At 51.9% G+C, this 12,988-nt stretch overlaps 6 protein-coding genes across 6 annotated transcripts; 3 read left to right on the top strand and 3 right to left on the bottom strand.

The window, feature by feature from the left end:
* Positions 1–126: 126 nt before the first annotated feature.
* Positions 127–2,391, bottom strand: LAESUDRAFT_815372 (uncharacterized protein). The gene is made up of 4 exons (XM_040914682.1): positions 1,853–2,391; positions 1,240–1,795; positions 677–1,184; positions 127–620 (listed from the first exon to the last, which is right to left on the bottom strand). Exons 1-4 carry the CDS (start codon positions 2,015–2,017, stop codon positions 368–370), a joined length of 1,482 nt encoding a protein of 493 aa, XP_040760057.1. The 5' UTR covers positions 2,018–2,391; the 3' UTR covers positions 127–367.
* Positions 2,392–4,376: 1,985 nt separating this feature from the next.
* On the top strand, positions 4,377–6,260 carry LAESUDRAFT_762889 (uncharacterized protein; the record flags this gene model as incomplete). Its single annotated transcript, XM_040913163.1, has 11 exons — positions 4,377–4,420; positions 4,482–4,516; positions 4,572–4,732; positions 4,771–4,793; positions 4,855–4,916; positions 4,967–5,071; positions 5,350–5,496; positions 5,556–5,571; positions 5,623–5,674; positions 5,753–5,787; positions 5,840–6,260. 11 exons carry the CDS (start codon positions 4,377–4,379, stop codon positions 6,258–6,260), a joined length of 1,101 nt encoding a protein of 366 aa, XP_040760058.1.
* A 763-nt stretch (positions 6,261–7,023) lies between these two features.
* LAESUDRAFT_413090 (uncharacterized protein) lies at positions 7,024–7,928 on the bottom strand. The gene is made up of 3 exons (XM_040902348.1): positions 7,895–7,928; positions 7,777–7,835; positions 7,024–7,656 (listed from the first exon to the last, which is right to left on the bottom strand). Exon 3 carries the CDS (start codon positions 7,596–7,598, stop codon positions 7,215–7,217), a length of 384 nt encoding a protein of 127 aa, XP_040760059.1. The 5' UTR covers positions 7,599–7,656; positions 7,777–7,835; positions 7,895–7,928; the 3' UTR covers positions 7,024–7,214.
* Positions 7,929–8,420: 492 nt separating this feature from the next.
* On the bottom strand, positions 8,421–10,024 carry LAESUDRAFT_685559 (uncharacterized protein). Its single transcript, XM_040905894.1, has 2 exons — positions 9,100–10,024; positions 8,421–9,045 (listed from the first exon to the last, which is right to left on the bottom strand). The coding sequence occupies exons 1-2, from the start codon at positions 9,914–9,916 to the stop codon at positions 8,660–8,662; spliced, it is 1,203 nt and encodes a 400-aa protein (XP_040760060.1). The 5' UTR covers positions 9,917–10,024; the 3' UTR covers positions 8,421–8,659.
* A 284-nt stretch (positions 10,025–10,308) lies between these two features.
* Positions 10,309–10,739, top strand: LAESUDRAFT_413124 (uncharacterized protein). The gene has a single exon (XM_040902349.1). The coding sequence runs from the start codon at positions 10,395–10,397 to the stop codon at positions 10,683–10,685; it is 291 nt and encodes a 96-aa protein (XP_040760061.1). The 5' UTR covers positions 10,309–10,394; the 3' UTR covers positions 10,686–10,739.
* Positions 10,740–11,519: 780 nt separating this feature from the next.
* On the top strand, positions 11,520–12,726 carry LAESUDRAFT_716930 (uncharacterized protein; the record flags this gene model as incomplete). The annotated part of the gene is made up of 5 exons (XM_040907286.1): positions 11,520–11,598; positions 11,665–11,928; positions 11,995–12,173; positions 12,229–12,323; positions 12,390–12,726. 5 exons carry the CDS (start codon positions 11,520–11,522, stop codon positions 12,724–12,726), a joined length of 954 nt encoding a protein of 317 aa, XP_040760062.1.
* Positions 12,727–12,988: the final 262 nt, after the last annotated feature.

A 12,988-nucleotide genomic window follows, 5' to 3' on the forward strand; every position in this document is an offset into this window, starting at 1 on the left:
GTACTAGGATTGCCGCAGTCATCAGCCTCAGACGAAATCCCTCGGCGCCTGTTCCTCAGGGCCTCAATGATTATTCTCAGCAGCTGTTGTAGCCAGGTGTTGTGGCCACATCGTCCGATTTCAACTGAGGAATGCTACAAACGCTCTAAATTAGAAGTTTTAGAGTAGATACATCGGGATGCCTATGATAACAGTACTGGGGGTTGGCGGAGCAAGTGGCGTTGAGGAAATACTTAGGAGAATAAGTTATTGAGAGCGACATGCTATCATTGTGATGAGAATGCATTTGGTCGGAATAGCAATGATGATGGATGATGGATGTAATGATACAGTGAGATGGGAGGCTTAACAATGGAAGATGAGGAATTCATGGAAACGTAATCTTCTTCGAGCTTTTGGGACGATTCGGCTCGGAGACGTCCACGCTGGCAGTACGGCGATGACGACGAAAGCGATCTTTCCAGGAAGATTTTCGTGCTGGTGGTGTGGTGTGGTGCGACTCTTGCGCCGGCGACGGTGGTACATACGGCGAAGACTGCGGTGCCTCAGCGGAGATTCTCGCTGTGGCGGATGTCGCGTCGGACACTCTAACAGGGATTTGCGATTGCCGCGCGGGAGGGCTAGAGAATCTAAACATTGAGCCGCAGTGCGACAATAATGTAGTGGCAGAGCTCACCTGGGAGACTTGCGCAGAATAGGTTTCGACGGCGCAGCAAGAGGCTGACGTTGGCGAGCCGGTGCAGGATGCTCGCTTGCCATCGTCTGCTCGCTCGCAGTCGGTGCCGGAGCGACGGTCGATCTCCGGTCTATCGCCATGGATGTCCGCGGGCTGCGAAACCGGGTGGACGAGGACGCAGCCCACGATGCTCTGCGCACAACCGACTCGGAGCTGGAAATCACCGCAGACTCCCGCTGTGAAAGGGGGTTCTCGTCCTTCGACAGAGAGCGTCCACGCCGCACGGGTGCGGCCATGAAGTCGTCGACGGCACACTGGTAGTACTGCTCCATCGTCACCCGTGCACCGGCCGCACGGCTGAGTTTGACTTGACGGACATAGTCCGCCGCTTCTGGCGATTGCGGAGTGGGGAAGAAGTATGGCGCTTGGTATGGGTCCGTCCGAGGAATGCGTGGTGGCGAGATGTGTGGCCTCCGTGAAAGCCAGCTCAGTCTCCGTTTCACTGACGCTTTAGGAGAGCACATCAACGAAAAGGCGCAAGTTAACAAACATAATCAACGCACCTTCTCCGTGTGACGAGCTATAAGCCCTGCCTGCTCTCTGCGTCCCTCCGGGTATCGTTTCATCCTCAGTGAGCTCCTCTGTCACGGTAGGTATACTGAAGATAGTCTCCGACGATGCTGGAGATCCCACTGGCAAGACCTGCTCAGGAGCAATTATAGAATTTACAAGTGGATGGTTGTAGACGTCGAGCTCAATGGCGTTTGGCAGACCACTGGCAGCAGATGATGGACCAGCTCGAGGATTCGCACACTCTGGAGGATGGAGCACGGGTATCCCGGCAGGGGGGGCTTGCGGTGCTCCTGGCAATTTGGCGGAGATAGACCCACCGTGCGTCGTCGAAGCAGGCTCGCCAGGCTGCTCTTCGCCGCTGACCTCCATAGCAGACGAGGACGCAGAATGGCGTGATAGCGAGACAGAATAAAGCGTTACGGTGGAGGGGCTACGCGTTCGCCGACGACCGCGGTTGACGATTGCAGTCAGGGCCGCCTCATCTATCGGCGGCGGCGCGAGCGGCATCAAGCACGGAATCGCGTGGCCCACAGCCGACACAACGCTCTGGGAGAAGAACTGATCGGTCACGCCAGACTCCAGAAAGTCATGTCTCCAGCTCACCAGAAACATCCCAACTATCGCGAGAAGTGCGCTCGCGACCCCTACCACAAGGTATCGGAGCGCAAGGAACAGAATATCCATATCTGAAAGAGCCTTCCACCGACAGAACGCCTTGCACGTGAAGCGAAGATGGTATGCGATTAGTCCTGAGTGTTTGACAGTCATGACCACGCCAAGGCAGAGGCCGGCTGTGTTTGGTGCTCAGAGAAGCCAGAGCTGTGCGTTGTGGATATGGCAGTGCCTTTTGACCGAGAGCAGAAAGAATTTATGCAGGGCGAGCTCGACAGGAGTAAAACACGAGTTTTTGCTGGGAGAACTTTGAGGGCTTTCCGATCGTCGACTTTTCCGAACGTCGTTCGTCTGAGGAATGGTTTGCTGCCGGATGGTTACGTATGGGCGCGTTTTCACGTGGCCGTGATCCGCCCTCCGTCAGCCCAACTGACTCAGATCCTCTGGCCACCCGAGCTTGTGTCTTCGAACTCCTTTATCAATCCAGGACAAAGTCGGCGTGCGCTCGCCTAGTTTGCGATGTCCACATGGGTCACTGGCAAGCACGATGGTGTGCTACAGTCTTCATTACGAAGAAAGCTCCTTTGCCATCGCCGGGATGAGTGAGCGACAATGACAAAATCGACCCTCCCAATCGCCGAGACAACCCTCCGGCGGTAGTTGGCTCATCCGCTTGTCTCGGACAGTCTAAATCACCCCACAATGGCTTGCGGTCCAGATTGCTCGAGACATGGCGATTGCTCACAGATGCTCTTGGGAACGTGCATATCTACGACCAGCTCATTGTGAGATACACATACTAAATTTGGGTTCGTGTTGCAGAAGCGTGCACGTCCGCGTTGCTCGAACCATCGCACCTCATCGTACGCGCTTCGCGCGCTCGGCGCTGCAGAAGATGGCATGGCACATCTATCGATGCGCTTCCGTATGGGCCAATTCACGACCAAACCGCTCCTACGTGAATGAGAAGATTAATCTAGATTAATGTTGCGGTTGTGCAGCGCCCGCGGGACATAGGTGCGTGCCCGTGTCACATTATATGGTTTGATGACTGGTAGCTGACTTATGATATTTTGATAACCCACTGTGGGAGATGGTCCAGCACGGCATCGATATCAGCACTATCGACTGGGCGCAGCATTGAACGACCATCCCAGCCGCCATCCTCTTCGGCTCGGCTCACTCATTGCATCTGATACAACGACTGCTTATCCCTGTGCAGTCAATGTTCTGGTCCGTTTTTCTAATGTTACTCCCGCGACGAAATATCCGCGGCACCGTCCGCACCCATCCCAGGATCTTTCCTTCCCTGTGACCTCGATACGCTCCGTGCCGTGTGTCGTATGTCCTGCGACGGTGATGAACAGTCAATGTAATTGTACTTCGTGGTTAGTACGCGTACTGTGGAATTATGTAAGCTTTCGTGAATGGCCACGTGTCGACCCGGGGATGATCCGGTGAGCGAAAGCCTGAGGTTGGTTCGTCTTTTCCGTGGAAGCAGGGTGGTGCTGCTGTTACTTTTAAATTTGAGACGGCCAATCCGCAAGTTCTCGGGTTTCAGCTAATTTTTGAACTGCAGTCGCTCGACTCTGTCGCTATGATCAATGCGTGATCACGTGCTGTTGTGGCCACCAATCACGTTTTGAAAAGCGCAAGCGCCAAGTCTCGGAGACTCTTAACATCTGTAATATGTATTTTTCCACCGAGGAAGAAACAGTACCTGTTGCACATCATTCTGTCCTACATAGTATCTCTGCTCTGAACATCATCAAATATGCGTTCTGCCTAGAAGAGCATACTGGAACATTGATGAACTCATCAAGTCAAGCATCGCCGCCTCGAGCAACATCCAAGTCACCGCCGAGTCTCAAACCAGTGCCTACGACGACAACGAGATCTGTGGGCAACATTGAACGAACTGTTTCAGCCTAAATCATACGCGGCTGTACGGTCTCCTTGTAGTTGCGGCTGACGACGCGATCACCAATACCGGCATCATCGGCACCCGAGGCCCCAGGTGCGCTGGAAACGCGTTTTCCTTTTCACGCGGTGGATTTCATCCGTGCAAGTACCGAGATGGATCATATTCGCTTGACGGTCGTAGTACAGATGGCGCAGGCAGCTGCTGGTTTGAAACGAGTGTGCTGACTCTTCGTATCATATATGTCCCGACACCATCGATGGGAAGATAGTTGCATACTGTCAGCGATGCAGGAGATCTCAAACGGCGATAGTGTGCTCGACGTGATGTCTGCCCGCTGGATGCGATGGTTGCGATGGAGTCGGATGTGAGCGGCAGATGCTGAGAATGTCAGCTCAGTTGAGCCCAGCGTACGGTGAGAACTGCGCAGAATCCTCAGTCGACTGGTCAACTCCACCAAAGGTAGAATATTTGTGCTTCTGTAACCGTAAATGCGTCTCGCTTTGCATCTGATGATCACATTTTGAGCACGTCAAATAGCTGACCAGAATGAGCTGCTACTCACATCCTTGTTAGCCACTCCTATTCGATATCATGGCGAGTGCGAACTCCGCGGCGACCGGGCTGCTCCAGGCAAAGTGAGCTTTAAGTATCCCCCTCTTAGCCAGTTTGCTAATTCTGAGGGCCTGTCACGCATAGCTTCCTGGCGAATTGTGCCTATGCGTCCGGAGCAGGTGAGTGTGATCGTAGCTGAACGCTGTAATGCATTACGTCGATGACCCGATCTAGCCCTCATATTCTATGAACATATTACTACGCTCAACCAAGAGGTTAAATTCTTTTGGGGAAAGAGGTCATTCCCGGCAGTTCTCTTCTTCATCAATCGACTTGTGACGCTCATCTATGGCGCTGTATATATCGCACCGACAATGAATATACACTCACAAACTGTATGTATTGCGACGGAACTTCAATCTGATCATGGCAGTCTGACAGAATGCCACGGCAGAGGTTCGTTACAAGTCCTCTAGCTCACGAAGTTGCGAAACCTGTCACATTTCATGCCATTCAGCTGTGAAATAGTAAATTACGCACTTTACGGTCTTGCGCTCGCAATCGCGGCCGTTTCCCTAGGTAAGTGTACGTGCACCGTGTTTCAACCAGATACTGACATCCTATCGCAGTGGTCACGGTACAGCGAGTATATGCGGTGACCGAACGTGACTGGCGTCCTACCATAATTATTGCGTTGACAGGCATTGTGTTATTGGGGCTCGATATTGTCGAAGGTACGTGCTCTACGATAAATGGAATGAACGACTCATTCCATCACTAACTTTCTTTTCGTGAGAAGACTTCGTGAACGAATCAACCGGGGTCATTGTCCTAGGATCGACGGCCATATGCTACACGTTCCCACAGAATTCATTTGCGAGCACCGACTCAAAGTAAGCAACTCATACTGTCGACAGCTCATATTTCCTTCTCAACCGTCAACTGCCAGGCGTAAGCTGATTAGGCGGACTTTTTCTTTTGTAAATGAGCCACACTGAATGTCACTTCGTAGTAACAATCGCCCTCCTTGTTATTTCTGTGGTCAGCAATGTTTTAGTGCTCGGTGTCATCTGGACGATGCTATACAAACAACTCGGCCGGAACTCCACTGGAGTGTTTTCACAGAGGCCATCACTCGTGGCATTGTTGCTGAGAGATGGTGAGCAAAGCTTAAGTTGTTGGATCGTGATTGAGTCAAATCTCTTTTGCTGTATGCAGGTACGATTCAGTTCGTGTACGCGGCCAACTCTTGTCCGTTGCAGCGAAAACTGAGACATCGCCATAGAACACTACTACTGCTGAATGCCGGCATCAACATATCAACATTTATTGGCCAGGTCAGTGACCCAGACATCCGCCAACTCTCATACTGATGCTGCTGAATGTCTTCTTAAAAACCCTGACCTCCTATATAGAACGCCCAATATGTTATCAACAATTTGGACCAACCGTTGGGTTTCATGGTTCATGCTCATCGCAACAGGTACTCATGCATGTCATAGGCTGAATACAATTCTTGTCTCTCGTGTTCTGCTAAACATCCAAGAAACGGCCCGAGCCGCACAGAGGGAGCAATCCGATACTCCCTCGTTTGTGCGCTCAGATCATGGCATGCAGATTGAAGCGGACATCGACATACCCAGCCTTGTGATCCCTTCTGATGCCTCAAACGGCATCCCCGCAGTCGGCCCAGAGACGGAACCTTCCGTAGCCACCGCCAGCCGGGTAAATGCTGTCCCAGACGAGACAATGCTTGCCGGCCCTTCGAATCAACACCGTCGTCGTGAAGCACAGGAGGTTGAGGTACCCATGGAGGCTGGACCCTTCGGCCAAGGCGGCGAGGACGATGTGGAGCAAAGGCAGGTGGAGGGAGAGGCCGCAGAGGATTGGGAGGAAGAAGACGATTGGGAGGACGACTACTAAGGCGAGGAGCTGGAGGTGTTCGTATAAGGTGTTTCGGAATCTGGTGAGTTAGGTGCCTCATTCGCGCAACGTCCACGCTGACTTTGTGTATTTCAGGTCCGCAATTCTTTCTCAACAGCGACATTTTCCTATACTAGGACGCAGGCGTCCTGCTTCCGTTTTTATTGGCTTTTGGAAGATCGGTACAATCCTCGCTGTCAAGTACCGCTGATACTATACGTATCACGCGCGGATCCTGTTTTGCATTTATGTCATACTTTGTCCTATGTAGTCAGACATTTGCAATGTTACTTGCCATCTTCAAGTCGCTCTGTGTAGCAGACATTTTGAATATCTATTTTCTATCGGCAGAGGTGTGGCTGAAGAGAGCCTTTCAAGCGTCATGCTGTGCGTCACTAAGTCAAATAATCTTGCCAGTCAAAGCGACTTGAGATTCGTGCTATGCGCCATCTACAAATGGCATATATCCGAATAGGATATGGATGGAGAATATCCGCAGCTAGGCGTTCAGTAGGCCTTTGATTTGCGAGAGGCCTTTCCTGTACCCGCCATAGCCACGAAACCAAGAACGATCGTCGAAGCGATGTGACCTGGATCGGATTGCGTAGTCCGTATAACTTTTCGGACAGCACTTGCAGCCATTATGGCGGCGCAGGTCATTTCTCATCGCCTTCCTAAAATCATCCTCCCAATCAATAAGAGTTACGGTACGATCTCCACAACTTTGCGTGATTCGCTGACGCCTCGAAAGATGCAGCTTCTGGGGGAATCTTCGGTAACCATTCTTGGGGTAGTACCCGAGTACGTGCATGCCTTTCGTAGTAACTTTTGTTAGCCTGGTAGCATTGAGAGGCTTACATGGACACTTGCAAGCGAGCAAGAGTCGCCCAACTCCTTGGTCGCGCTACATTCTGCTACAGACACTGCTCAAGTTGTTACAATGGTGCGTCTACTTCAAGCAGCCGCAATATGGACATGCCCAATCCCACCTATCGAGGACTCCTCCCGAATCCTCCTCATCGCATCTTGCACCTTCGCTCTTCTCTCAATCGTGACCAATAATCCATGCCGCTCGATCGTGCCTTCCTCAGTCTCATGGAACGGCCCATGCAGGCCAGTGGAATACACCCAGAACGCGAGGCGCCCGTCTGCGTCCGAGCGGCCGTGCCCAACAATGTAGTCGCGGACGCTCCCGAAGTCCTCCACGTTAGAGATTTCGTCAAAGCATTCGGATGCGAGCAGCGCGGCGAGGAGCGTGGCGCTGTCAATGCTTGTAGATCTGGCCTCGGTGAAGGGATACTGGTGGGCGAAAGGGTTGATGCCAGTGCCAGTGCCCATGAGTTCTGCGTGGCCCGCGTGAGCACCAGCATGGATTGTTGATACTTTAGAAAGTCGCCTATGATTCGGGCGTAAACGTAAGAATATAACGACACGAATGTGCGTAGGAGAGCGTTCAAGTAGGACACGGGTGGTGCGGTAGTGAACGATGAAGTAGCTGCAATATTGCCGCTCTTACTATGCGTCCGTGTCGGCAGACCTGCTGTGCAAGTTGTTGCATCGCCACCCGTCTATGATCTGTCACATCAATACCCAGGTCAGCATGAATTCTGTATCCGTCCTTGATGAAGACGTACTCTTTGATCAATCAGCCAAGCGCGTTTGGGATAACTCACGTCTCCATAGGCGAGCATGCATACTCCGAGCACAAGTGCTCGAGCGGATCAAAGATGTGATGGCGGCATTTGACCTGCAACTGGACTGGCAGAAATCGGATGATGAATGATATTTAAACGAACCGATCACTTCAACTGCAGGGGTGGTGTTTTAGCATGCGAGACGACCACTCACAACAGGCTGAGTTACCTCGGGACACCGTCACCATTGGGGCCGCACGTCCGCAAACAGAGTCTCCCGTAGGACAGCTCGCCGATTCCGGCGAGGAACTTGTTTCGGAAGTGCGTCGAGCTGATATTGTTCGCAGAGATGCTGGCTATCATATGCATGCCATTCCGAATATGCAACTACGTTGATGCAGGTTGCGTTTCGCCCGGCGAGTATCCATGAGCGTGACCTGGCGTGACAAAAGCGGCGTTACGTGAGGTCACGTTATGTCACACACGACGTCCTCACACCTGAAGACCACTACCTTGCTAGTCGACCACAAGGATATTGATCATCAAATACATCTCCTGTGTCTATACACATAACGTCCGTAAAGTCTAATGAAAAGAAACGAAGCATCTATTTCTTTTAACTCTATATTCTAGATCCCAGCGAAAATCATAGGCAGAAAGCGCGGCGGTGCAGAGGCAGCAGGATCCGCATATCCGAATGTGCGGGACAAGAGCAGGCGCGGATCCTGACCGACATCCCGCCTCCACCAGCGGGACCACCAGACTTCAAACACACGAGACGCACAGCGTCCCGCGCTCGCGGAAGCCGCCAAGGCGGCCAGAGATCAGCTCCTGCACCTCCTTCGTGACCGTGGCCACCGAGTCCTCACAGCTGACATAGAAAAGCACGAGGAGACCCTTGAATTCCTGACGGGACAGGTCGCGGTCGATTCGCTCCCAATCGAGGCTTAGAAGGTCGCGCACGGTAGTGATCTCGAATTCAAACGTGATCTCCTGGAGCTGCGTCGAGCGGATCTGGGAGAGCATCGCGGTCACCCAGGGAAAGAGATGATTGGAGAGAAACACTCGTGAGGCTTGCACGTTTAGCCCGCCGAAGTGCACCGAACGCAGTCCGGTGTTGTGGACGAGGCTGATCTCGTTTTCTAGCACAGCTATCAACGACAGGTCAGGTGTGTACGGCAGACAAGCGATGATCTTGCGCTGACCTTGTTCTGGTACGCCATCGGGGAACTCGACCAGCAAACACTCAAGTGACGCTCCACTTGCGTGTAACAAGTCTCCGACTGCCTTCATGTTGTCGATTTCCCGCCAGCACAACTGGATGGTTCGAAGACGCTGTTCTGAAGGGTGACTGAGCAGCCACTCAGTGACCAGCATTGGTGAGGAGCGTGGGTCCAGAAAAAGGTACGATAGCTGCATCCGCTCTTGGTCCTTTGCCATGATTTGCGGTTTTGATAGTGACTCCCGTCCAGAGAGCATCAACGGAGCAGGCGACTCATGCGCCCAGGAGACGCCATGAAAGTACAGTTCATCGAGCACCGGGAACGCCGACAGGAAGTCCAGCACGTCCCTTGAGGCATCGAAACGCACCTCAAAGAGGAAGAGCATCCGCACGTTCTTGAAGAGCCGCATGAGCGTATCCTGCGTCTCCGGCATCAGCGCGCCCCACCTCAATCTTGACAAGCCGACAGTGCGCACGCACTCGAGCTTGTCCACCCACTTCACAACGTCGTTCACCCATTCGTCATCCTCCACGGCCTGCCCTGACTGGTCGAAACCGTCGTACTCTGCGCTGATGGTGAGGCGGTGCACGTACCGCGCGATAACGGGCGCAGCGGCGAGGACGGCGGCGAAGCCTGCACAGTGTTTTGCGTTCTGCACGCGCACGGTGCGGAACAGGTGTAGACGGCTGGTAGGCACCCAAGCGCGGCAGGTGAGGCTGCACGCCGCGAGCGCTTTGGGATCGTCCCAGAGGTGGTCGATTGCCTCGTCGTAGAGCTCGAGCGGGAGGACTGCGGGCATCGTCTTGTCGCCACCCCTGCGTTGCGAGGTCACTTTCTTTTCGATGGTCTGGAGGTACGTTGCTAGGTATTCACCGTGCAGTGCTGGCACGATGGAAGCTGAAGAACGAGTGTACACAGCCTGCATAGATTTATTTTTCCACGGGAAACCTGATGCAAAAATGGTGAAAATATCTTATGTCTGGATATGGAAATGGTTTGGAAATTGGGCGGAGACAATTAAATTATGTTACGATTGTTTTACTGAAACGTATCAGCAATAGTGAAACTTTTTCCCAAAGGAAGATATTTCAGTCCAAAAATATGTGATACCGATATGTTTCGGTGAAGCAATTGTAACATAATTTAATTGTCTCCGCCCAATTTCCAAACTATTTCCATATCCAGACTTAAGATATTTTCACCATTTTTTCATCAGGTTTCCCGTGGAAAAATAAATCTGTGCAGGCTGTGTGTAGTTGCTAGTTTTCGTTTGATATATGGATCGTTACACCTGGCCTCCGGGAAGGGCATGGTGCCTCCCGTCTCCGGAGTCCGAGTTGATCAAATGCAGAGGACGCCAATTGGCTGGTGACTGCATTCCGTCTCACCGGCCGGAGCGCTTGAGCCTTGTTCGGAGCGGTGGTGGAAGGCGAAAAATCCAGGCTCGGCTCCAGTTCGCCCGAGTCCGAGAGAGTTATTCGGAATTGCCACCTGTGGCGTCCAGTTTGGACCTGTGGCCACCGGCCAGTTTTCTGTGCACCCTGACTGTTGCGCTCTGCACTAGCTAAAGTAACGGATTTTGCAAAATAGCAGTTAACTGACTGAAGGCGCGCGCGGGTGGGGAAGATTGCGACCTGCCTCATGTTATCGTAGTGATTCGTACAGTTTATTTATTTATACGCTCCGATAACCTTGCTCTGAGTTTGATGAAAATACTTTGATGAGGCTATGCATATCTACTGAGGGTTGCGCTGCTCCTGCATTATTGTATCAATATCAGTAGCTGCATCCTGATGAGCAGCAGAGCAAGCGAGACATTTTTGTCTCTGTGAGTCTGTGTGGCCGTGGCTGCATCGCGGCCCGGGGTGAGCCGGGCGGAGTCGAGACGATGATCATGATCATGCGCGCTTGAGCGTACAGGACTGGGTTCATAGTCTAGTGCGGCGCTCACCGTATACTGTACATCACGCGAAGCTCGCGGGGCCACTGCCTATATGTTCATTGTTCATTCTGTCATGAGCAGCCTGTATTCCTCGGTATTCTGACCGTGTTGACCACGTTCTGTGCAGGCTTTATCCTCCTAACTTACGCTTGGAACGTTGCAATGAACTTTGCTATAGTGCTTCGAACTCCACAATGGATTGCCTAACGGCTCGATGTACCGGCGGTCATGCGCGACAACTTCAATTCATCCTAGCGAATTATGCTCTCCAATGACATGAATGCGATGTATGCGCGCAGGCGCCTGTCTATCGGCATTGAAACCGCCCGTATTTCGTGGGATCCTTGCTTGCCCTAAAAAGTGAGTTAAAAGGCGCGGTTCCTCTCGCTGCTCTCCAGACCGCCACTCTTCGTCTTCGGAATTGCCAAACTCGTTCGTACTGCAAACTTGTGCCACAACCATGGCCCCTCTAACGATTCAGATCAAGGGCCAGCTGTACTGGAAACTCGTCTTTGACTATGACAACGGCTCTAACACCGGTTAGTATCATCGATACTATGCAGTGCCAATTGTGATGCTCACCCTATGTCACGCTCATGACGCAGTGATAATCAATCAGAGCTACAATTTTGCGACGCGCGAGGCATACAAGTCGAGCTCTTTCAGAGAAGAGGTTTCGAAGGTCGCTCACACAGAGGACACGACAAACGGTGCCTCTGTTAAGGCAGGCGCATCATATGGGCCTATCTCTGCCAAGGTCTCAAGCAATGTTGATATCAGAGAGGAGATCAATCGCACGCTGGAGAACGCCATCATATCGGAGGGCGACCATGAGATAGAGACCATCATTAAGGAATTCAATCGAGAATGTGAGTGATATATTAGTCGAAAATGTGGGACATAGCTAACGAGATGCCGCATTCCGATCTGAGCAGACAAAGTTGGGCCACACAGCAGACTGGTCCTATACCAGCAGAATTTCAGTGCTCCCGGGATCAGCGTGAGCGGCGATGTCTTCAAAACGACCCCAATTCTCCTGTCAGAGAGCGAGCGCTTCAAGGAGATTGTGATCACCGTGGAAGTCAAGGCTGTTGAGTTCATCAAGTGCCTCAATGTACTCGCGCATCCTATGTCCGCTGAATGAATGATCCATGATATCGATCTCTTAGGTAGTATGTAGCGATACTCCCGGAGGAGCACCTATCGACCGTGTGAGGGAGATTCACGGTGGCAAAACTGACATCAATGCTGGTTTCGAAGGACAGTGCGTACCTGTCAATTTTTCTCTCGTAAACGTTTCTCTCAGATCTGATACAAAATGACGTGCTAGATATGTCAGCCTCGTTCCGGAGTATACGACCTCTGTGGACGATGCATGCACTTCTTTCGATATCATTATACATGAAAGGTCAATGCCAGGGTATAGAGATCTAGCTGGGGGGGCGGACGGTGATTTCCGCCACGCTGTCCCAGTCAAGAACATATGCGAGAATATGAAAATCACAGGTATCAAGCTCTGGCGTTCGAGCGACTCGGTGAATTACGACCAGGTGGAGGATGAAGGGTTCAACGGCATGAGCACCAATATCAATGAGGGGAGGAAGGGGGATTGGTTGTATCTGGTCTGGAAGAAGGTTCCAGTGTACCCTGCTAGCTTGTACAAGTAGAGCACAGCTTGACGGGCTGTTTTCACTTCCCTTGCAGTCTAGTTGATTCAAGTTGTGAACCATGTGCGCGCATATAGCGGTGATCAATTGACCATGAACGTACTTGATTCAAAGAATCGCCCTTTCCCTGTTCGTTGATCATATTGGTACTATGCGACTCACAGCATCACCCATTTCTCAAATATGCAACATAATCTTTGACAAGAGTCAACCCATTTGCATAAATCGCCGTTTTGCTACCGAGCCAATTGTGTGGCCACAT

The sequence above is a fragment of the Laetiporus sulphureus genome (assembly GCF_001632365.1).
Source record: "Laetiporus sulphureus 93-53 unplaced genomic scaffold LAESUscaffold_49, whole genome shotgun sequence".
Lineage (NCBI taxonomy): Eukaryota > Fungi > Basidiomycota > Agaricomycetes > Polyporales > Laetiporaceae > Laetiporus > Laetiporus sulphureus.